The 25,697-nt window shown below is 40.4% G+C and overlaps 1 protein-coding gene, 1 long non-coding RNA gene and 1 pseudogene across 2 annotated transcripts; 1 reads left to right on the top strand and 2 right to left on the bottom strand.

The window, feature by feature from the left end:
* Window positions 1-281: 281 nt before the first annotated feature.
* LOC130134734 (uncharacterized) lies at window positions 282-2,301 on the bottom strand. Its single transcript, XR_008814263.1, has 3 exons — window positions 2,158-2,301; window positions 1,432-2,121; window positions 282-1,044 (listed from the first exon to the last, which is right to left on the bottom strand). It is a non-coding gene; the product is annotated as an uncharacterized LOC130134734 (long non-coding RNA).
* LOC115682329 (transcription factor VOZ1-like) lies at window positions 2,170-10,943 on the top strand (annotated as a pseudogene).
* A 689-nt stretch (window positions 10,944-11,632) lies between these two features.
* Window positions 11,633-14,850, bottom strand: LOC130134602 (uncharacterized). The gene is made up of 6 exons (XM_056302381.1): window positions 14,783-14,850; window positions 13,945-14,031; window positions 12,497-12,547; window positions 12,335-12,418; window positions 11,870-11,935; window positions 11,633-11,671 (listed from the first exon to the last, which is right to left on the bottom strand). Exons 2-6 carry the CDS (start codon window positions 14,023-14,025, stop codon window positions 11,633-11,635), a joined length of 321 nt encoding a protein of 106 aa, XP_056158356.1. The 5' UTR covers window positions 14,026-14,031; window positions 14,783-14,850.
* Between the last annotated feature and the right edge of the window lie 10,847 nt (window positions 14,851-25,697).

Below are 25,697 nucleotides of genomic sequence, written 5' to 3'. Positions count from 1 at the left end.
TGGACAAGAGGAGCCAGGAATTCGAACAGTACTGCCAAATATATAAAAAACTGAAAGAGGTATTTTCCTTTCTTATGGCTTGTGTGATGCTTTTGAAGAGAGCCTCCTTGCTGGCTAAATATGTTGTTTCATGGCTGCTAGAATATGGATGAAGCGGAGACTCAGGAGCATCAAGAGATGGAGGGATAACCGTGCTGTCACAAGTGACGCGTGAATAGTTTCTTCTTACGTTAAAGAATCATGTAGCGATCCTCGTAGGAAACGATACATACTATCTTCAGCTCTTTCCACATTGATGTGGGAGTGGATTATTCCATCTTCAGCTGTTTTCACGTTGATAAATCGAGACATTTTTATCTAAGGCTATTCTCTGTTTTCTCTTATTTTGTGGTGTTCTTGGCTGGTCTTGGTCTTGTGGAATAGTATATCTGACAATTATTTGCAATAAGTTGATTTAAATTGGAAAGGTTATAGGGCTGAAATGGAAAATGCAAGTATCATCGTCTGCTAAATTGTCTCGCCACCAGGAAAAGCATTATTACATTCAAAGAATGAGAATCATATGTGAATAACTTGAGTGGTCAAGACGGTTAGACTTACACTAGGTGCTCCGTCTGTAGCCGGCTCACATTTTTAAGCTCAGGCACATGAATAGAGGCAGCTTCTGGGGTTAAAGCAACTAAAGCTTTTGACATGTCATCTTCTGGGCGGTCCATGTTGTATGGCATGTACTTCTATAAATTCTGAATAAACTCTTCCATGTTAAGTTTGATTGTAGGTATTTCGTTGAGAACATCTGAAAACATATCCTCCACGTTATTTTGTTCTATCCGAGTGCAGTCTGGTTCTGGGGTTGCAGGTTCCTCTATAATAGGTTGACAGTTACTTGCACCGGGCCTTGCTTCTTGTTGCTGTTGTTCTAAATTCTCCTTTGCCAGTGGTAATGACAGAGGCAATGTCTCGCCAATGTTTTGGCCGGCTATGTTTCTTCCCATTGCATTCGCTATGCTCTTTTCCTCTGGCCCGGGCAAAGCAAGCCTTGCACTGCACAAAAATATGAGTGCTGAATATATGGAAAAACACGTGCTCCTGTCCGGTTATATTTGCAGCACTGCGATAATGATATTCACACTACCTATTGCTATTGAAGTATCCATATCACAATGAAAAGAAAACAATAATTGGTCATCAGCTAATTAGAATTGGATGTAGAATGTCTAAGTTCCATTTTCTAGATTTAATATCTTCCTTACAGACGAACTAAGCAGGTGCATCTAATACTGATACTGTTTGCCGGGGCCATACTTTTCAGCTTTAATTTTTATGGATCAAAACTCAGTTGTTGTGGAAGTGGTGGTCCTGCTTGTGTGGAACTTCAATGTGGTTGTGTTCACAGAGGACAGGAAACATAGTTGTTGGAGACGACGGTACCTTGCAAAGTGTCTGCATTCTCCTCTCATAGGACATGCATTGCAATTTGGTTTGCTTTTTGTACAGAAAACCTGTATTAATTTCACACTGTTGATCACTCTCAACTGCCATGAGTACCGTAAGTGAATACTTCATCTGTATTGGCCAAAAAGGGTGGAAGAAAGAACACGTGGAACTTAATAGTATCATACCTTTCCAAATGTTGTCATCTGGTAATGCAGCTCATACCTGCATGCAAAGATTTTGTTACTTAACAAAAGTAGGTACTGTGCACCAAATTAGAAAATAGCATCCTTACAATGTTCTCTGATCGAGCTTGCACAATCTTGGCCATATATATTGTTGAATAGACTCCAAGGCAGGATAGCTATACAAGCCCAAAGATTAGTTTGTCGAATCAGTTTATAAGTGGCTGGATAATACTTACAGTTCCAACTGATCGGAGCTTGCACAATCTTGGCCATAAATATTGTTGAATAGATTGTAAGACAGGATTGCTGTACAAACCCAAAGATTATTTTGTCGAATCGCTTGATAAGTGGCTGGATGATACTTATAGTTCCAAAACAAATCTCCGAAGATTTGGCTTGCTCTTGGAGAATGCTCTGCTCATCTCTACGCGGCTATGGAAATTGGACTAAAACTCGATTTTTTTTTTCATTGCCGTCAAGAAATCATACCAATCCATGTCTGGTTATATTCGGCATCTGAAGTCATTTGTCGGACTCTTTCTTCACAAACAATTGCTCCACTCTCCCACAAAAACTTGGTGATTCAAGCCCTTAAGGGGCTCCCATCTAAGTATGATCGCTTTGTCATCATGCTCACCAAGGGCCCTGCAATTCTTTCCTTTGGTTATATGTGGTCACGAGACTCGCAGCATGTATGAAGAGCCAACACAGACTGTCATAAACTCCTCCTCCTCCCTCCTCCACATAGCAGAGGCGACTGTGTCTGTGTCCCCGAAGAGGGACGCAATTCTCGCGCTACGCGTCATCTCTGCTCACATGAGGTGATCCCTCTTCTTTATTCGTCGGTGTTCTTGTTGTTTCTGATCACCTTTTGCTCCCTGAATTTGGGCTTCCGATTATTTCTTGAATTTTGGAGCTTCAGATCGATTCTGATGGGCGATTTAAGTCGTAGTTTCGGTTTATCGTGCGTACCCCTTTTGTCCTCAATGCTGTTCATTCGAAACCTTAGCTTATCTCCGGTTTGGTCTCCGCAATTGAACATCAAAGATACTGTAAAGTTTCAATTTTTTTTGGTGTTGGATACCTCTGGTTTCTTGTTGGGGAAGTTTTCGATTTGGACTAGGATTTCTGTGCATGGCTTTGCTTGCTCAAAGTTTTGTTTTTTCCCCCTCTTGCCCGAAGTAAAAAAGAATGCACATACTGAATTTGGATTTTCCCTTTTACCTCTCTCATCAGATTAACTTCCACTTTGATTTTGATTCTTGAGATTGGAAGTCCCATCTGTTGACTGTTATGCAAGTTTTCCCCTCTTTTTTGGTATTCTCTTTTTGTGTTAGGATTAACGCGATCGAATTTAACAAGAAACTGTTCTGGGGTTCTAGCCAAAGTCAACAATTTGAGCCGGCGTCGCTTGTCGGCAGTATGAGTTGTCACTCGAGCGCATCAATATTCTGAATGAAGTTGTTTTACATAAGCTTACCCAGCTCTGATTGTATATGTGCTTGTGTTGGAACTTTCGGGGTGTTTAAGTTTTCTGTTGTTCTCGTGTTTTTGTACTTTTATTTTTTGAAAATTAGTTTCGTTATGATGTGAGAGAGAACAAGACGTGGAATTTTCATCAATTCTATCACATCACATCACAGTCCATCCATTTTTTAGGCACTTCGATACAGGCGAACGGAAGGTTGTCGTTCCTTTTCTTTTAATGTCGGACATCCTTAATGTTTCTCGAATGTCATATCAGTCTTTGTGATTGTTATGGTTAATTTTTGTGATTTCAAGAGATGGATAGTGAGACTAAGATTAAATGTGAGGCTGCAACTCAACAGCAGTTGTCAGAAAAGGTAAGGAAATTGTTCATGACATTCGAGAATTAATCACAAATTTCCAATTGGCTGGGAAACGGGGTTAGAATGGTGATGCTAGTGTCTTGGTGTGTTGCGGAAGCCAAGCAATCGAACAATAAAATTGACAGAATAAGAAAATAAATCGGACACCAGATTTACGTGGTTTGGTCGTAGTGACTTACATCCACGGGGAGAGCAGCACGGAATTCCACTATAGATCAAGCGATACAACGGAGATTACAACCACACTCGAATCACTCAAACACTCTTAGTGTTTCCCAAGCCCCAATTACATCCAATAACGCACTCAGTGTTTAGCCCCAAAATCCTCACGAAATAATCTCTCAATCTCGCAAAAAAAAATTATACACAAATTCTAACCACAAGAATTTAATCGACTTCAACACTTGAGTTGTTGATGTAATTCCACGAAGAGAAACTCGCATCAAGCACTCGTTGAGAACGGCGCTTCCGGACAGAATTCACGAGAAAGCTCTCTGCACCAAGCACTCGCACAAGCGGCGCTACACCAATTCTCTTCCTGTAATACAATAATATATATATACGCATGCCCAAGAAGAGAACGTGGCCGACTCAACATGGGATTGGAAACCTAGATAATTCGGTCAACCAAAATCCACCTTTTGACTTTCCTATTTTGTCTTCTTTCTTCACCGAGTCCCAACTTGTAAAGGGAAAGAAATACGTTCTTCTTTTCTTTGATCCATCGTTGACTGGGTCAATGTCTATCTCAAAGTCCACGTTGGCCTTTCTGATGGACTTTCCTATTTCAAGCCATGAACTCCAACTTCATTAGGAAACTCACGTCTCTTTTGCTTTGCTCGATTTCGGATAGCCACAAAATATTCAATTTCGAATATTTAGATTTTTATTTCGAACTCAAACTCGAGACATATTTTAACATGGTGGACCAAGTGCTACAGTCGTTCAGTGATTTGAAGGCTGAGATTAATGCATCTTCCTCGGCATCTCTTATACATGTTCGTATTTATTGTGTCATTTATATGCTTGGATGCTTATTGAATCAGTTGATTTGATACTCTCGGGTTTTTTTTATTTTTATTATTGTCATTATCATTATGGACATTGCCTCTCTCTTTTCAAGCGATTTCCCATATAGTGAAGTGGGGCAATGGTAAAATCATTTACACTCTTGTTAAAATAGATTATGTTGAGGTCTAATTTTCCTGTGGTTGTAATACGCCTACATTGAAATGGCTGCTTATAAACTTCTTTTTCTCTTCTTGTGTAGGTCGATAGCTTTGGATCATTCTCAGAGGACATACAGCGTATGCTGCAGCTTTGTGACGAGCAAGATGATGCGACCAGCACATTGGTTGAATTGGCAGCTCAGGAGGTCTCTCTCTCTCAAAATTTGATAAGTTAGGTAGTTAGCTCGTGAAGCATCCTTGCCTTGTCACTTCATAATTATACATGATGTTCTTTTCTTATGGCAATGGATACGGGAAAGAAATAACTGAAAATTGTTGCCTTGGTATTAAAAAGATAAAATTCAAATGCCAATTAATCTGAATTGCAGGTGTAGATAACTCAAGAATGTCGCTTCGGACTACATGTTCTTTAGGTTGCAAAAAGAGGAGCGGTACTTCTTCCAAGTATATTTATTTGTCTGCTACCAACATTGTAAATATCATTGTTGTGCCGACAATGTTCGTCCTGGTTACCAGTTTCAGTGAAAGTCTAATAGCTGCTTGGTATGATTAGCAACTTGGGGGTTTTCCAACACGTATTCCTGAGAACTGGTCTAAATTTGGAGTTGCACAGTTTGCCCACTTGGGCACACACAATTATATGCAAATGCACAAATTAAGTCTTGAAAAGTCCTAGTCGTTGGAAGCTTGAAATATCTGAGTTATGCTTGCTAAGTTGAGTTCTGGCACTGATGAGATTTATGCATTTATAAATCTTGAATGCTTTCATACTTTTTCTTCCGAGTGATTCTCTTATTGTGGTTTATGTGATTTTGAAGCTGCCACTGTGCAGTATGCACAGAGCCTAAACTGTACTAATTTATCTCGAGTTTGTCGTTACAACTGTGCTTTTTTTTTTTGGGTCCTTTTTCAGACTGATTTTGTTAACTTTGAGCAGCAAGGACTTGGATCTCAAGAATTCTATCAATGTGGAATCGATTTAGGCATGCATAATACAGTTGTTAATGACTCAGATTTGTCTGCTCAGTTGGATTATCTCCATTTTGGTTTCCATCAAGATGATGATCATGGGCATTATGGGGAGGCAAACAATGCCAAACAAGTAGGACATGATTTTGGTGCTAACATTTTGCCTCTCGTCAATCCTCCACCATCTGCTTTTTTGGGCCAGAAATGTGCTCTATGGGATTGTCAGAGGCCTGCTCAAGGCTCTGAGTGGTGTCTGGATTACTGCAGTACAATGCATGCTGATCTGGCTGTTAGTGAAGGCAGCCCTGGTATGAATCCAGTACTGCACCCCGGAGGAATTGGTTTGAAGGAAGATAGGCTACTTTCCTCTCTTATCGCAGAGATACAGGGAAAAGATGTGGGAATTCCTGAGTGTCATAGGGCTGCCATTGAAAAATCGCCATGGAATGCCTCTAGTAAGTCTTATTCTCTCTCTCTCTCTCTCTCTCTCTCTCTCTCTCTCTCTCTCTCTCTCTCTCTCTCTCTCTCTCTCTCTCTCTCTCTCTCTCTCTCTCTCTCTCTCTCTCTCTCTCTCTCTCTCTCTCTCTCTCTCTCTCTCTCTCTCTCTCTCTGTTCTGGGTTGTTTAATCACGCAAATAACCGGTGAGCTGATTATAATTCACTCCCAATCTGAACCACTTCCAACTAGGGGTGTCAATGGGTCGAGTCGGGTCGGGCTTTCTTGATACCCGACCCGACCGGACCCGAAACCTACAGGGTCATGCTTGACCCGCCCAGACCCACCCAAGACCCTGTTCACCGTACACCCCCAAGGCCTGGGCCGGGCCGGGCCGGGTTGGGTCGGGTCGGGTTTCGATTTTTTTTTTTTTCGCTTTTGCGCAGATAGTAACATCAAAAGGCAGAAGACAATTCTCATGAAGAAAAATTTCTACATAGTTTTTTTTTTTTTCGGGCGTGACATGGTTCACGATCATTCATACCCATTGGTACCTTTTCTTTCACTACATGCTCCCCAATATCGACCAAGTGAGAATCAAATACCAGCGATTTTCCAGTTCCCAATACTTCATCTTTCCTGAGAAATTTATTCAACAAGACTTTCCTGCTAGCATCATACAGTGCACAAATTCGGAGCACAACTGCCCATCGAAACTGATGCCCTTTCTCACCTACAATTTTAACTTTAAATTCATTCTAGTGAGTATTGCCAGTTTCTTCAGACTCTGCAGCACAAGCAGTGAAGCCAAAATCAACCAACCAGCCAACCCAAGTTTGAAAAAGCAAAACAAAACAAAATTTAACCTGAGTGTTGTGCCAATTTCGGCAAAAGCTTAAAGTTTGAGTTGACACGGTTCATGCTTCATACCTGCGAGACTACCCTTCAGGTGCAGGCAAATGGAATGAGGGAACCCCAGCACTAACGTTGTCAGGCACTTAATATCAAAACCATTTATTCTAATAACACGCAGAAAATCGAGAGATTGCAGCCGATTACGCTAATTATTCTGAAAGCCTGCAACTATTGGAAAATAGCTCAACTTTTGCCTCTAACGCGTATGAATGGCCATGGTCTTCGAGAAGCGGATTACACAGGAACGGAGTTCTGTGCAGAAAGAAGTTCAAAACCCACAAGCCGATCTCAAAAGACCTTCACCTTTCGCTCCAAGATTCAACTAGATCAGCTTCCAGGCCCCCAAAACCCGACAATCATTTCACCTCGCGGCCTCTTGAGTTACTTGGGTTGTGTACAAAACCTGCCATTCTACATGACAGGAAAATGTTAATCTCCAAGCAGGACATGCTCAGTTAAACTAACACAAAACAGCGGGAGAACACAGCCCTCAAAAAGGAATATTCACATGCTCATGCGTGTTGAAAATGACTGGAGAATAATAATCATTTGAGACTGATATAAAGGTGACCCGTGATATAACAATATAACAGAGAAGTAACTTACATAAATGAAAGACCCAGCAATAGATGTTTAGATATGGTCCTGCAAATCAACAAGCAGCTCGGGTCCTTTGAAGTACCTACAATTGTGGCATTTAGGTTGTAAGAGGGACTATAACTCGCATTCATGAATAAATAGACCTAACAATTATTAGACACAGCTAAAAGACAAAAAACAATGTCCATGCTTCTTCAAGTGCTGTGAACAGATTGAAAATTCACAAAAGACCTAAACTATTTAACCATGAAGCAATATTCTCAATAATCGTGATTAAAGTCTCGCAGATATCACTTGAACAATTTAGATGTGCACTGAATTTTTGAAATTCCAAATCCTTTGCTTAAGCCAAAAGGCTCTGCCTGGCAGGTTAGACATAAGCAAATCATTCATAATCAATTCTTGATGTCTATCCATCCAGATTAAAGCAAAATGCCATACTGTTTTCTTGCAATCATAACTCACAAGATATTAGATTAAACTGGATGTATGGAACCAATTTGCAAATGCTAGTGACATATTAGCCTTCAATTGGTATTTGATGACATAACAATGATTCTTAGCAACCTAAATTAATCATCAAAATATATTCTTAGCTGTCAATCTAAAGTTCAACACCCTGCTAAAATTCTCTGTATCTTCTACAACCAAATGATGCAAATCTCTCAAAGAAAATAATGGCATTTAGAGTTACCCATGAATCCATGATCCAAAGTTGAATAACTTCAACACAAAATAAGTCTCCAAACCATTAGTCAAAATCTTAAAATTATGCAGATCCACTAAAAGTTAGTTGAAATCCCTCTCTCCCTCCTTCTCACTTACACTCAATCCCTAGCATTGACAATCATCACTGGCTGCGAGTTGCCACCAAGAGCAAACTCGTCAGCAAGCCTCATATGTTACCTACCTAAATCTTTTTAATTCTCAAAACTAGTCGGCAATGCCCATCTAATGCCAATCCACATAATTAGCCATAGTTGTTTCCTACAGATGCTGTTAAAGTCTCAAGTAAAAGCCAAAGTTCAGTTTTTGTATATATTGAGTAACAGAAATGACCCTTTGCTTAAGGCATTAGTCAATTGACCATGATTAAAAAATAACTAAAGAGTTGGACAAAGTGAGACAATTAATGTAGTGAGCAAATTGAAATGAAAGAACACAGGACATAGCTTGACAAACTCAAATTTTGAGATGCAAAGTGTAACTCCACCAAATAAAAACAAACAAGATTCCTTTCAACTCCAAAAATCATAAATTAACAGTCGCTAGAATTTGTCAACAAATCAATAGTATGACTGAGAAAAAAAGACGACATTCTAAGAATTCAGATATATAGACGCACGCACGCATTTAAATCCAACAACTATGACAATAAAAGTGAAGCAAAACCTGGAAGCACAGCGAACTACCCTTCCCTTATCATTCCGCTGGCACTGATGACACATTGTAGATTCCACCGCGTTCCCCTAAAAAAAAGCCCAAACCACAGAAAACCCGATCTTCAAACTGCTACATTCTAAGGTAGTTAACGAACCAAACTTTTTCAGCAAAACTTCCGACGTCACAACCAACTGGAGATTTAATTCATCCTTAACGCAACCAAGATGACAAGGATCAGTCCGTACCTTACCTTCTAAAAGAAACTACTACGAAGGTAACAATCCAAAAAATAGCAGAAAGTTCAAATATTGTTCAAGAAACTTATCAAATGTGGAGACACTGATGAAACAATACCTAAAACCGACTCAGTCAAGACCTCTCATTCCAAAGAACCACCCAAAAAAAGAAACCAATTCAAGACGAGAACAAGTTGCAGCTTCTAAAAATACATTCTCGAACCGAGGACTCGCAAGTATAAGATCTCACCCAAGCAAAAGAGGAAACAAGAACACCATCACACTCAAGACCCACGACCCAGAAAAACATACATTCTCGTCCCGATGCCTCGCGCGGCATTGCTTGGGGAACTTGAGCTCGTCGCTCTCCCCATCAGCGGGAGATTTCACTCTCGCTTCGCCCGCCACCGCTCTCCGGCCACCGCTCCGAGTCCTCGAGGAGACCCCGCAATCTTCGCCGGAGCGCGAACGGAAGGGCGGGAGCTCGCGAGAGCAAGCGATCGCGGAGCAAAAGGGAGCAGATCGAGGACGCTAGGGCAAGAGGAGCGAAAAAGACAACAACAGAGGCGAACCCTAACAGAGGCGTTGCAGAGCTAGAGAGAGAGAGACCGACCTCGAGCGACGGCGACGGCGACGGGGCCGGCGACGGCGACGGCGACGGCGATGGCGACGGCGACAGCGACGAGCAAAGATGCAGAGAGATGATCGACGGGGGTAGAGACGAGAGCAGACGAGGCGAGGCGAGGCGAGAGAGCGTCCGACGGCGATGGCGATTGGCGACTGACTCAGTCGGACTGAGAGTCTGAGAGAGGGAGATGGGCCGGCCCAGAATGTTAATGGGTCGGCCTGACCCTACCCATTCCTAATGAAACCCCAAATTTTAGGGTCATATTCAAAGAAGATTAAGGCTCGACCCCAAAACACCCTAAATTTTAGGGCCGGACCGGGTCGGCACGGGTCGGGCCGGGCCGGGCCGGGTTTTATTGACACCCCTACTTCCAACCTCGCAGAGCTATTCAATCTCTCTCTTCTGGATGGAGAAAACGCTCGGGAATGGTTCTTCTTTGATAAGCCAAGGAGGGCATTTGAAAGCGGAAACAGAAAGCAGAGGTCATAGTCAGATTATAGCGGACGTGGTTGGCACGAATCAAGGAAGCATTTGATAAAAGAACTTGGGGGACGCAAGAGGTCCTATTACATGGAACCCCAACCTCCAGGTTCTTTTGAATGGCACTTTGCTTGAGTATGAGGTCAACTTGTCTGGCTGTTGTGCATTATACAAGTTAGAGCTCAAGTTCGTCAGCATAAAGAAGAGTCCTAAGGGAAAGGGAAAGGGCGCGAATGACTCAGTGTTTGATCTCCAGAAGCAGATGGGAAGGCTCACTGCCGATGTTTCCCCTGATACTAAACATCCAGTCAAGGGCAGGACGAAGGCCGATCAGAAGGCCGATTCTGAATGCTGAAGATAATATGATGATACTCAGAACATTGTTGATGCTATCATTCACTGTACATGTAGATATCTTACATGGATATTGAAGCCAAGTTCCTTCTATTGCTGAAGGATGCAATTCTAACACAGGTCAACGAGTAGTTTTGCCTTTTGAAAAATGGAATGTGACTGACAGCACCATCTCTGATCCATACAAAACCTGTAATATTTATGAGAATATTAATCTGAGAATTCTTTTTTGCACTTCCCATTTAAAAATGTGTACCTCTATGGACGTTTGTACGCCCTAGTGTTTGCAGTGTCCTTGCGTATTATTAGAGTGGATTTGAGTCATTATTACTATTTATATTCAAAGAAATCAAAGGGAGGACGCCAATGCCAATGGCCCATTCTCATTTCTTTTACTTATCAAAAAGACGTTATCCTCGATGTGCCATCCATGAATATGATCATACTCCCCGCCTTCCCATTCCATTCAAGTCCCATCCATGAATGTGATCTCTCCTCAATGATTGAAATAGCAAAAATATGGTTCAATTAAACAAGTTCATCGAATTTTAAATCATCCACTTGCCGCTGCTTCCAACAGCTTTTTTGATGCGACCGCAAACATTAAACACAATTAAGATATCTGCAGCAAAAAGACCAGTTTCTTTAAAAGAAACTGTGCGAAGGCTGCTTCACATAACTCCTCCAAATGCCAGTAAGTTCATGTGTTTGCAGACACTACTTACACAGGTTACATAATTTGATTACAAAAATACTCTTTCAGAGAAACAAGAATACTACTATGGGTATTTCTGTGGGAAAGATAAGAGATTTGCAATACATGACCCTTATTGGGGGTGGACCAATAAATAATTGTACATTGTCAAACAAATGATTCAAAAGTTACAAAATTGTATATAGCAGTGACGCTTCACTCTTTTGGTCTCCCACTCCTGCTCTTTCGCTTGTCAACATCCAAGTATTTCTTCCTTAATATTTCTTCCTTAATCTTATTACCTTTGGTGTAACCTGCACAGAAAATACAAAGTCGTCTCAAGCAATTCACCAAGTAAAATGATGGTGACAAACACAACTGCTATACACACAACAACCAGAGTACATATATACCGCTATTACATCATGAGGAAGATGGCACAAGAGAGAAGGTAAACTCATATTTGGCATATCGAGGACCGAGGATAATATTGGAATGTTGTATGAACTTACTTCAATAAGCTCGTATGAAGCAACATAACCTATGGCTTCTTCGAGAATCATCAGTTTAAAAAGAAACTTATTATAAATCACAGTAAAGAAATTGCCAGATCAAAACCATTTTGGGTTCTACTATCCAACGATAATCCACGATAGGCAAATTTAACATGGTTGACCAAATGGATCTTGCAATTTCAGCAAGCAACTAGCAGGAGTGACGGAAATTACTGCCAAAGACGAGCTGCCAATGCCTTCAGGATAGCTAAATCTAACATGCTCGACCATATAATACTAGCAATTTCAGTGCACGACTAGCAGGACTGAAGGAAATTACAGGCAGAGACAAGGCAGAGACAATCTGACAATGCCTTCAGGCCTTTCACCAGTATAGAAAAAAAAACACATTCTACTGCTAAATCACACTGCAACTTCACTCATTGCATTAGAGGACAGTCAATTCTTTTACTGAAGAAATACCAGGCAAGGAGCAGACAACTTGACGCTTTCATCCTTGCAAGCAGCCCGCATATTGCTTAGTTCCTTAGTCCTTACTGGATTCACCTACAATAAGGAAAGCATTACGAGATAAGCCAAACTAGAAGTAGCATGTTGTACTTATTCCAGAAGCAAAAGTCTCACATCAAGGTCAGAATCCCGTGAGTGTTCACCAATGTTCATCCCATCATACGCCTGCATACCAATCAACACGTAAATCAGCAAAATTTATGGAGGATAAATCTTAGTAGAGGAACATAAAAGCCTACAAGAGACTAAGGGCCTATTTGGTAACGTGCCAAACAGTGAAAATTTATGTTTTTTTGTTCCCAAAATCAATTTGGAAACAGAAATCCGTTTGTTAAATTTTTTGATTCTAGGCACAAATTCTTGCAAATTTGTGCCCAGAATCAGTTTTGGAGCAGAATCAAGAATAAAAAAAAAGTAGCTTCTTAATTCTAGGAACAAAAATGAGAATCAGTTTTTTTTTCTTCTTCTTTTTCTTGGTTTTTAATGTAGCTTCTAAAGTCCGGCGCGAGGGCCACCCTCGCCGTATCTGGCGAGATTAAAATATTTTAATAAAAAAATATTATTAATAAAAAAAATATTTTACCGGCCATGAACAAAAAAAAATTATTTTACCAGCCATGGCCGGCGACCAGGCCATGAACAAAAAATACATATTATTAATAAAAAAATATTTTACCGGCCATGGCCGGTGACCAGGCCATGGCAAAAAAAAAAGAAAAAATATATTTTCAATAAAAATATATAAATATTTTAATAAAAAATATTATTAATAAAAAATATTTTACCGGCCATGGCCAAAAAAAAGAAAAAAATATTTTTAATAAAAAAATATTTTACCGGGCATGGCCAGAAAAATTTTAAAAATTATTTTTAATAAAAAAACTTATTTTACCGGCCATGACCAAGAAGGAGGAGAAGAAAAAAACAAAATAAAAAAAATAAAAAAAGAAAGAAATATTAAAATATTTAAAATATTATTAATAAAAAGAAATTTTATGCCGTTACCAAACACATTTCTGTTCTTTTACTATTTTAGGAATGGAAATTTTGGGCTGTTACCAAACGCCTTCAAATACTCAGAATTAATTCCCAGGCACAGAATTAAAAAGAATCATTTCTGAGCAAAATCAGTTCCCGGGCACAGAATCGTTGCCATGCACACCCCAAGCAATGTGTATGACTCATTTATTATTAAAATACCTATTCACATCCTTACTTATCTGTCTATTTTTATACTTACATATTTTCTTCCATGCAATCCAAGTCGGTCTTACAATTGACAAGTCAACTATTTATGAAGTATACAAGTCCAGATCTTCTCCTGAGTTAGCAATGCTCACTTTAGGTTTGTAATCATCAAAGATCGATGTAATTTGACAACTGAAGACACACAAGAAAAGTAAATGGACGTGCCAATTATAGGATCAGAACTAGAATGTGGAATGATGAGTAGAGACAAAATGCAGATACATTATATGCTCCTAAAAATGGAAGTCAAACAAGATTTATTCATTCCACAAGAGAAAATGCATTAACACGTATAATCGGCTGTGAGTGACAACATCCATTCCGGGGCTCACAAAGAGAGTTCCACGAGCCTCTAAACTCATTAATGTATGAGCCGTGATCGTGCCAAAGCCCATGGATACCTGTCCAACAGGAGCATGCATGCTTTAGTCAAGGACACTGACAGTACCAGAGAAAATGCGAATCTATATTTTGGCCAAAGCAACAAGAATATCATCATATACATAATGTTAAATATGCTCCAGGAAACAACGAATAATACTTTTAATAGATCTACCAATAAAACACATCCTTCATTATCTTACTCTGAACAAACATCCAGTGATAAAAGTGTGAATGTGGTAACATATTTAGATGGAGCTCTGTAGAAGAAATCATTATCTTTCAATCAGATCCATTTATTTGATTTTGTATATGACATTTCAGCAACAGTGAATCCCTGACTTTCCCTAGAAAGCCATGCACAAAGTAAGGGCCCCCTCTTATAAAGTGGACTCTGCTCGTGGTCATGAGGTTCTTAGGGTGGATTCTCACTCTAAGTGATTTACACAAGGGACAGAAGGCTCTCACTCATAATGTCTACCAGTGAAGTGCTTATTGGATGGTGTCTAGTCTCGTCAAAAGCGTGATACAATCGCATGAGATGCAAATCACATTGTCTAGTCCTATATTTGAAGTGTCCACCTCTACAAACGTACCAGAAATGACATTACAAGTAGAGTAGACCTTAGGGAAACATTAAGGGATCGAGGGTGAATGATAACTCTTATTTTTGGTCAATAGCAATTTAAACCAAGAGATTTCCTACAAAACAAAGTGTTAGCATAAAAGAAGTTTGCCTCATGAGATCGAAATCATGGCACAAAGACTTACCAATACTCCTTTCCTCACATTCCCAAGAGGGCCTCGGTGCTTTGCAAAGGCTGCAGTATTCGGATAAAAACAGACATAAGAAAGACAGAGCAACGACCAGCAGAAAATAAAATCCCATCTAATCAAATCCGAAAATGCAGATGCAAGTCAGAAACTGATGCAACCATACTCAAAAATGTGCTCATTGCGTGCAAAATCGCATTTCACTTTAATGCCCCTTTTTAAAACAATGTTTAGTCAGAAACATGAGAAAAATTAGAAGCGCGTAAATAGCAGATGGAATATCTTCAGTACTTCTTTGAAGTGCAGTTCATTGCCACACCGGATGAAGCCTGTCTACAAGCCACCGCGAAATTGGGAAATGAAATAGTGGAATAACAGATCCATGACTAAATAAAGTCCAGGGTGCAATGTCTTCTTTATCTTTCTGATGCATATATACAGCTCTTTTATTAGTCAGAGAGACTAATGCATTGATCCACTGGCTAAATGTAGAAGCACGAATGAATTTAACCACTACAAAAAAACACGAAATTTGCGACGGAAATTTGCGACGAACGTTCTTCCGTCGCAAATTTGCGACGGAATTTGCGACGGATTATATTTTCCGTCGCAAATTTGCGACGGAAAATGTTCGTCGCAAATTTGCGACGGAAAATATAATCCGTCGCAAATTTGCGACGGCATTGTAAGTCCGTCGCAAATTTGCGACGAAAACTTCGTCCGTCGCAAATTCGTAGTTTATCAGCCCGTGATATTCCAACCCTATCTCTCACTCTCGCTCTCTCTCGCTCTCTCTCGTTTTTCTCCCTCTTTCGTTTGTCGGAAATAAGCAAAATCCGCGCACGCACATATTAATCTCGGTGAAGCTTTTGTACCGGTAAGTGTCGTAGCTAGCTTCGTGACTATTCGCCGTTGCATTGTAATTTCCGTTTTTTTAATATATGTTTATGTTTGTTTTTTTTTTGTATCTGCATCACCGGTTTAACGACCGGCGACACCTCGCCGGCCTTTGGATGAGGCCGAACGGCCACGCCTTTTTGCGACGGAAATAGTTTCCGACGCAAATTTGTGACGAATAAATGAAAATTCCGTCGCAAATTTGCGACGGAACGTAGTATCCGTCGCAAATTTGCGACGAATACCTGATGCCGTCGCAAATTTGCGACGAATGAATGAAAATTCCGTCGCAAATTTGCGACGGAATCACCGTCGCAAATTTGCGACGAATGAATGAAAATTCCGTCGCAAATTTGCGACGGAATCACCGTCGCAAATTTGCGACGAATAAAGAAAATTCCGTCGCAAAATTTGCGACAGATTTGAATATCCGTTGCAAATTTGCGACGGAAGACTATTTCCGTCGCAAATTTGCGACGGAACCTAGTATCCGTCGCAAACTTAGTATCTGTCGCAAATTTGCGACGGAAATAGTCTTCCGTCGCAAATTTGCGACGAATAAATGAAAATTCCGTCGCAAATTGCGACGAAGTTGAGTATCCGTCGGAAATTTGCGACGCAAAACTAATTCCGTCGCAAATTTGCGACAGATACATTCCGTTTCCATCACACATTAAAAATTATTAAAAAAATGATTCTTAAGTGATTATTCTTTTTTGGGTATGTGCCTAATTGAAGGTCTCGCAATCCAAGTGGACGTTGCAATTCTCATCAAATTGATCACTTTCTCCTATAAATATTTCAGTCAAATATTTGGGTAAGTCTTCTTTACATTGTAGTTTTTTCTATTTTTGCAATTTGATATTAATTGTTGCGTGAATAACATAAATTATAATTTCCAAAATTTTATGGTTTTAATTAACAACAATAGATATGATATTTTAAATATTTTACCAGAATTTTTTATTTTAATACAGACACAATGCAAAGAGAAAGGGCTTGGATGTATAATAAGAACTTACCTGGACGTCAAGGATTGACAGATGAGTTTCGTACTGGATTGAAACTATTTTTAGACTTTGCTAGTAGTAAATATGAGTTTATGGATGGAAATAAGTTAAGGTGTCCGTGTAAAAAGTGCGGTAATGGTAAATTTCTTGTGTGTGATCAAGTTAGAGAACACCTTATTAGATTTGGGTTTACTCCGAACTATTATACTTGGACTTCCCATGGTGAACCATTTATATCTGATGAAGGATATGGAAGAAGTGACCAATTTTCAGTTAGGGAAGAATGTGGCTATTATGAGCAATTGAACCCATACGAAAGGATGGTGATTGATGCAGCTAGTTATAATTTTGTCACAGAAGCAAATCATGCAAGTACTAGTTTTACTCCTACACGTGAACAAGTGGGTACTAGTCATGCTTCACAATTGGAAGATATAGGAGTAACGGGTTTTGAGGAGAATGTGTATAATGAAACTTTTCAATCTAATCAGTTCTGGGATGTCTTGAAAGCAGCAGATGAACCGAACCTCTATGGACAGGTTGTGAGGACCACACTAAGTTATCGGTGACAGCCCGACTATTAAATATCAAGGCAAAGCATAATGTGTCTGCGGATTGCTTCAACTCTTTTGTTGAAGTAATGCGGGAATCATTGCCTCGTGATAACAACATGCCAAGTGATTTTTATGATATGAAAAAGCTAGTGGATAACTTAGGTCTTCCGGTTGTAAGGATTGATGTATGTAGTAGGGGTTGTATGATATATTGGAGAGATGATGAAAATGCAGAATCTTGCAAATTCTGTAGCCAACCTAGGTACAAGATTAACAGGAGGCCGGGTCGTAATCAGAAGCGTAAACCATGCAAGCAAATGTTTTATCTGCCCTTAATCCCCAGATTGCAAAGGCTTTATGCGTCTAAAGCCACTGCTGAACACATGACTTGGCATGCAAATCATGAAACAGAAGAGGGTCTAATGTGTCATCCTTCAGATGCAGAGGCATGGCAACATTTTGATAGAACATACCCTCGAGTTTGCAATGGAGCCTCGGAACATCGGGTTAGGTCTCGTGCCGATGGATTTGCTCCATTTGGGAGAACAGGAAAAAGTTATTCATGCTGGCCAGCTTATCTTAACGCCTGTACAATCTTCCACCTGGTATGTGCATGAAGACACCTTATATGTTTTTTACATTGATCGTGACAGGGCCGCAAAATCCGAAAAAGTTGATAGATGTTTATATGCAACCATTGATTGAGGAGTTACAACGGCTATGGGTTGAAGGTGTCCCTACGTATGACGTTTCTACCGATCAAACATTTGTTATGAAGGCTGCCCTTCTTTGGACGATAAATGACTTTCCAGCTTACGGAATGTTATCTGGATGGAGTACAGCTGGGATCTTAGGATGTACGATATGTTTGGAGAGGACAAAGTCATTTAGATTAAAACATGGAAAGAAGCCTAGCTATTTTGACTGTCACAGACAATTTTTACCGCCAAGTCATCCTTTCAGAAGGAATAAGAAAGAGTTCAGCAAGAATAGGACTGAAAGAACACGTCCACCATTGAGGTTGATTGGCAATCAAATTTGGGAGCGTGTGCAGGACTTTCCAACTGTTGTTGAAAACCCGCACGGCACGACTTTTGAGTACGGAAGTACACATAAGTGGACAAAACGTAGTATATTTTGGGATCTACCATATTGGAAGGCCCATCTTATTCATCATAATCTTGACGTCATGCACATAGAAAAGAATGTTTTCGACAATGTCATACATACTGTGATGGATGTCGCCGGAAAAACAAAAGACAACTTGAACGTAAGAAAAGATATGAGAGATATTTGCGATCGGCCAATACTAGCTGTGGATGCAAGCAGCAGGGGACCAAAACCGAAAGCAGTTTATACATTGGATAAGGAGCAGAGGCGAGTTGTTTGTCAATGGTTGAAATCTGTGCGGTTTCCTGATGGATATGCTTCGAACCTCGGGAGATGTGTTGATTTGAAGGAATGCAAGTTGACAGGTTTGAAGAGTCATGATTGTCACATCCTGATGGAAAGACTAATTCCAATAGCTTTGAAGGAAGTTTTACCGAACTTTGTATGGGGCGCCATTACAGAATTAAGCAATTTCCTCCATGATATTTGCTCGACAGTGTTAAAAGCATCGCACATGGAAAAACTAGAGAGAGATATTCCAATTATTATTTGCAACTTAGAAAGGATATTTCCTCCGGCGTTTTTTGATTCGATGGAGCATCTCTTAGTTCACTTGCCTTATGAGGCCAAAGTTGCAGGTCCCGTCCAATTTCGATGGATGTATCCATTTGAGAGGTAATGTTTTCTTTAAAATACAGTTCAAATGAGTTTATCATATAATATGTCCCGATAAGCTTCTTTCTATTTCAACTAGATTCTTATATCATTTGAAGAAAAAAGTGAAGAATAAGGCACATGTTGAAGCTTCAATTTGTAATGCATATATTGTGGAAGAAGTGACGACATTTGCATCATACTATTTTGAGCCGCACGTTCAATGCAAGAGGCGGAGAGCGGCAGAAATGATGAGGGCCCCATTGATCCCAATTGCACAAGCATTCTCTATTTTCAATTATCCGAGTCGACCAGCGGCGGATGTCGGTTTCGTTACTTATCGGCGAAGAACTTCATGCAGCCCATACTTATATTTTACTGAACTGTCCGTAAGTCGAGCCATACTTCAAGTAAGTGTAAATTTATAAATATATGTTTTGCGTGTCAAATATTTGCTAATAATGATATGGTTTTTAATATTAGGATTTTCCAAACTTCAATGTTTGGACTACAACCAAATGAGTTTGACCGTTTGTGCGATGAACAATTTGCAGCATGGTTCAAGACATATGTAAGTTGCCTATGGATCAAAATCACGTTATTAAAATTATATACATCATTTAGTTAAATATATATTATTAACTTTGCATGTATAACCTTAGGTTCACAGTAATTATGATGAAATTGGAGGGCAAGGATTGCTACATTATCTGTCATGGGGTCCACAGTTAAGAGTTCGAAGTTGGCCAGCATATTTCATAAATGGATATAATTTTCATACTCAAGAATATGGAATGGGAAAATCCACAATGAATAGTGGTGTGTCTATTCGGTCATCCAATGGTGACAGTTCGAAAGATGATTTTTATGGCTTGTTGGATGAAATCATAGAAATAGAGTACCCTGGACCATTAAAGATGCGGGTTGTGTTATTTAAGTGCACGTGGTTCGACCCCGTCAAAGGAATGAAGGTGCATACGAAGTTCAATTTGGTTGAAATAAATCACAAGAAAAGGTATATGAAGTATGAACCATTTGTCTTGGCACAACAAGCAATTCAAGTATGTTATGCATCATATCCTAGTTTGAAACGTGACAAAGCTGATTGGTGGGCTGTATGTAAAATCAAAGCACGGAGGAAAATCAAGGAACACTGAACGGATAGAGCCTACCAACAGGAGGAAGTGTCTAACACGGTTGAAATTGAGGAATATAACATACCAACTTTACGAGATCCGTGTGGAGCAATGATAGATGTGGAGCCAACTGAAATTTGCGAGTTAAATGTACAAGAATGTTCAGAATCTGATTTTCAGACAGATGACGAGGACGAGGACGAGGACGAGGACGAAGATTAAAATTTTTGTCACAAAACACTACAGATGTGTAATTATTAATGTTACAGGTGCTATTTTGGTTGTTATCATTATTGTTCTTGTTATTATTGTTATTGTCGATTATTCTTTTTATTTTAATTGATCGTCCGAAATTTTGTCCCTAAATGCCGACAAGTCTAACATTATTAACGTGCCCTAACATTTCCGATATTCTAATTTCTATTGCAACATTTGAGATGCCTAAATTTTTTATTGAAAAAAAGATGTAGCAAATTTAGGACCCAAATAAATGAGATGCTAAAATTTTGACCGAAAAAAAAATTCACAAATTTACAACGTTCATGTAGTATGTGCATATTTGCGCCAGACTCAAGCTATCCGTCACAAATTTTGCGAGAGAATTTGTACCGTTCGAAATTGTATACGGATAATTTAATCCGTCGCAAATTTGCAACGGAATTTTTTTTATGTCGCAAATTTGCGACGGATAGTTGATTTTGCGATGAGATTTTTACCGCTTGAAATTTTCGGCGTAAAAAAATGCATTGTAAATTTGCGACGGACTAAGATTTCCGTTGCAAATTTTGCCACGGACTATGATTTCCGTCGCAACATTTGCGACCGACGGCTGAGTCCGTCGCAAATTTGCCGTCAAAAATTTGCCGTTTAAATTTGCGACGGAAAAATCACTCCGTCGCAAATTTGCGACGGAAAATTAATCGGTCGCAAATTTGCGACGGACAGCTGAGTCCGTCGCAAATTTGCGACTGACAGCTTGGTCCGTTGCAAATTTTGCGACGGACAACCTCAGTCCGTCGCAAAATTTGCGACGGGCTCAGCTGTCCGTCGCAAATTTACGACAGATTGTCCGTCGCAAATTTTGCGACGGACAACCACGGTCCGTCGCAAAATTTAGGAGGGAATTGTTACCGTTCAAATTTGCCACGGAAAAATTAATCCATCGCAAATTTGCGACGGATTAATTTTTCCGTCGCGAATTTTTGTCGGTGGCAAATTTGCGACGGACCGAGCAAGTCCGTCGCAAATTTACATGTTATTACCCCTTCCTGACGTCGGCCCCCGCCAGATCTGCGCATTCCCCCCGCCCGTCGCCGTCGCAGCAGTTGCCGCCCAGCCGTTGCCGCTCATCGCCGGTCGGCCCGCAGGCCCCCCCTCCCGTCCCCGCTCGCCCCCGGCCGCCCGCGCCCCCCCGCCGTCGCCCGCCCCCGCCGGTCGCGCCCTCGCCCCGCCTCGCCCGACGGGACCCCGCCTCGTCGCGCCCTCGCCCCCGCCTCGTCGCTTTGCCCCCGCCTCGCCGCCACCCCCGCCGGCCCGTCGCCCGCCCCGCCGGTCGCCCCTTGCTCCCGCCTCGTCGCCCGCCCCCCCGCCGGTCGCGTCCCCAAAGACCGCCCGCCGCCGCCCGCCCGCCTCGCCGCCCGGCCTCGCCGCCGTCGCCCGCCCGCAGTGAGCGCCAGCCGGCCAAGCCGGCCGCCGCCACGCTGCGTCATCATCACTTGTCGCACCGCCAAGCCGCCGGCGGCACCGTACCGCCGCCGCCGTGCCGCCGCCGACCAGCCTGCCACCCGCCTCCCGGGCCGCCGGCCGAGGCCGTGGCCGGCCGGCCCGCCGCCATCGCTGGCGCCGACGCCGTGCGCCGCCGCCCCACGCCGTTGCTGCCGCGACACCGCCGCGCCGCCGACGCTCGTCGCCGCCAAGCTTCGCCGTCGTTCTCCCGGTCGTGGCCGAGCACCTGGCCGACTAGTCACCATTTGAGCTCAGGCTTGCGCCGGGATCGCCACTGTTCTATCGGCCGATTTTTATTGTCCTTGAACCAAGTAAGCAACTCTCTAAACCCTCGTTAGTATAATTAGGTAATTAGTCGGACTTGTTTAAGGATTATCTAGGGTCACTTTTCGTTGGCTAAATGACTGGTCGATTTCAGGATTGCATGTGGCATTGATCAATGGTCGACTGGTTAATTTGTCTATTATGTAGATGATTAAGCGTTAAATGACGATAAGTTGATTGATTAAGCGTTTTCACAGAAAATGCTTGAAAATTGAATAATTCTATAAAAAATCAAGGAAAATTACGGAAAATGCCAACAATGGTATATGTTGGCAACAAATATGAAATTTGACCGTAAAAGTTTTTTAAACTTTTTAAAAAACAAAAATTTCAGAATATCACAAAATGGCAAAAATTAATAGTGACAACCCATTTTCAATGAAATTTAGATTTTTTAACGTTCCGGGGAAAAATATATTAAAAAATGAAAAATTTCCATAACATTATAAAATGGCTTAACATAAATGTGGTCACTCATTGTGAAGGAAATTTTTATTTTTTTTTGGTGAAAAAAAAATTAAAAAAATATAAAATTTCAATACTGCACAGAATTGCCTAGAAATGTAAATTTCTTTAGATGGCAAAAAAAAATTAGAATTTAAAAATTTTCAAAACTTCACGGAATGACTTATAATACCTGTGGCCACCCACTTTTAGTTATATTTCATTTTTTTAACGTGCCCTAAAAACTATTAAAATAAATAAGGACAAAAATGTTGGAAACTTTACCTAATAGCTTAGACTACCTGTGGCCACCCAATTTTAGTATGGACAAATTTTTTTATTTCACGAAAAAAATTTATATGAAAAAATAATAATTTTAAAATGCTTATAATTTTAAAATTTCAAAACTTTACAAAATGTCTTAGAATATCGGTGGCCACTAACTGTTAGTGAAATTTTTTTTTAGGGCCCAGAATTTTTTTTTGCAATAATAATAATTTTTTTCTTACAAAACTGTACAGAATGACTCAGAATACCTGTGGCCACCCACTTTCAGTGAAATTTAAATTTTTGTACGTTGTAAAAAAAAATTTAATCAAAATGAATGCGATTCATATAGTGATGTTTAATACCTGTAGCCACCCAAGTCGTGCTCATACATTGATGTTTCATATCAAAATGAATGGGATTCATAGTATATTTGTTTGTAGGAAATTGCACGTCATAAACACTCGACATTGGCTCATTTCAAGGAAACATTTTCTCAGTCTTTCCATCAAAATGGTAAGCTTCGTCATGTACATCATTATGTGTTCGTAATACGTGTCAATAGTTTTGTACATATTCGCATAACCTTCCTACTTGTAAGTTTAAACGTGGAGGTCACATGCCTAGAAGACAAGGCTCTTCCTCGTCCTCGTCCCCGGCCCTTTCCTCTTCCCCTGTCCTGGCATCTAACCCTCAACCACAGTATGGTCCGTCACAATATGGACACGTTGGCCCTTCCTCCAACGCTCAACAACATGTTACGGGACTTGGCCACATACGAACTGAACGTTCTCCAGTTCAATCTCCTTTAGCTCCCTCTCCTTCCGTTCCACCCCATTATTCGGCGGAACAATCGAATTTTGACGGAAACATAGGTCAAGAAGATAACCGATTCTTCATATGCCCATTTGGAGATTCGTAAGTACTTCATTTTTATTTTAGTATATGTAATGTTTAGGGCTTTAGATACTGATGTCAATTGAATTGTCCATGTTGCACAATATTCATATGAATGCAGATTCACGGATGCTCCGTCTGTTGTGAGGGAATTGAACAAAATAGTAAGAAACTTTTGGATGGGTGAGTATATTACTTACAGAAATGTTCCACAAGAAGTGAAAGAAATGTGGTGGAATGAGTTCAAGGTAAGTTTTACATATTTTATTTTCTCACCAATTAAGTGTGGTGTAGTATATTGATGGTCAAGAATGATGTAAATAGACCAGAACAACTCCGTAGTTTTCGATACCTAAAGGACCAGATATTTTCCCTGACATGAACTTTACAAAATCTGTCTATATTTGTCTGGTGCATGGTTATGGATATGTAATCATCATAATAATTTTTAATTTGTGTTTTTATTCATTGCAGCGGAAGTTCAAGTGGGAGGAATCGGAAGACAATGAAGTGAGAAGAATTTTCGATAAGAAAATAAGTGATTTTATGCCAAATGTCATGAATAGAGCGAAGAGCAAGCAAGCGAAGCCGTCTTTCTTTACAGCTGACAATTGGGAGGCAATTAAGACATTTTGGGCATCTGAACAGAGTCGGCAACTCTGTGAGCGGAATAAGAAGAATCGATCTTCTAGTTCTAGTGATGGGTCAGCCACATATGCTGGGGGTTCTATCAACATTGCGGAGCATCGCAAACGAATGATAAGTCTGTTAAATGAGTTATCAGTTAATTTAATTCAATTACTCATGTTTACATTTTGTAGGCACATGAATTGGGGACGAAACCGACATTTGCAGCTACATTTGAACGCACATTTCAAAAGAAAGATAAGACATGGACTGGCGATTGAGCAAAAGCTGTTAAGGTATGTAAGGTTATACTTTGGCTTATATGTAAACTATAATGAAAACCGTGAATGCTTTCAATATTTTCGGTAGATATATATATAGTGATTTTATTTTCATCTATATTGTTAATGTAGGAAAAATATGATGAACTTTTAATGAGCAGTGCTAGTGGTAGTGATGATTGTCCTGAGTCCCGGCCACCAGTTGATAATATGGCATTATGGATGGAGGCAACGGGTGGGGCGAAAAAAGGGAAAATATTTGGGATGGGATCATTATCAAGGATGTTCATGCCGAATGGTCCTGGAAGTTCATCATCCACTGGGACTGGTCGAAGGAAGTCACGACCAGACGAGAATTTGACCCAAGAAGTGCATCGTCTCAATAATTTACTTGTTAAGAAGGATGAACAAATACAAAACTTGCAAGAACAAATGAGAGTCGTTATGCAACACCTTAACATCAATCGCTATGGCGATCCTCCTGTACCTCCAGCCAATCCAGTAGGTGATGGGTACAATGATGACCAACACATTGATGCCGAGAATGCTGCTGATGATGATGATGATGAAGATTTTCTCCGGTCTTTCTAGTTAAATTTCTCAAAATCGGGGGTAAGCTTGCTTCATAATCTTGATTTTTCATAATTTCACTCATATTCATATGTAAGAATATTTATGTTCATCCCTAAACGTATTTTTGTTAACCCTTTTGTTATTTTACACCTAGTTCCACATCCATGCATAAACGCTTTTTTTATATTCTGGACTGATTTATGTATCGACATTTCCTCAGGTCTCGACAAAAGTGACTACTTTTGGTGTCCTGCCATCGTACCAAAGCCGCGTCTTCTTCTGTATGATTTTTTTGCGTCTTCTATGGTTGTCCCGTCTCTTAGTTCATGTTTTGACGGTATTGTAATATTGGATATCAAATAGTATCATGTAAGACTCTACAACTTTCCTTCTGTTATTTGTTTCAATTATAT

Source organism: Syzygium oleosum, unplaced genomic scaffold (assembly GCF_021117445.2).
Source record: "Syzygium oleosum isolate NSW1041296 unplaced genomic scaffold, Sole_v2.1 Sole_v2.23, whole genome shotgun sequence".
Taxonomy (NCBI): Eukaryota; Viridiplantae; Streptophyta; class Magnoliopsida; order Myrtales; family Myrtaceae; genus Syzygium; species Syzygium oleosum.
Note: the sequence above shows the minus strand (reverse complement) of the source record. Positions and strands in the feature narration are given on the sequence as shown.

Coding starts and splice junctions, on each gene's coding strand:
- LOC130134602 (XM_056302381.1), bottom strand. CDS start 14,025: ATGGGCTTTGGCACGATCACGGCTCATACATTAATGAGTTTAGAGGCT. Junction 12,419..12,496: donor CACGGGATTCTGACCTTGAT/GTGAGACTTTTG, acceptor TCCTTATTGTAG/GTGAATCCAGTAAGGACTAA. Junction 11,672..11,869: donor CTTCATACGAGCTTATTGAA/GTAAGTTCATAC, acceptor TTTTCTGTGCAG/GTTACACCAAAGGTAATAAG.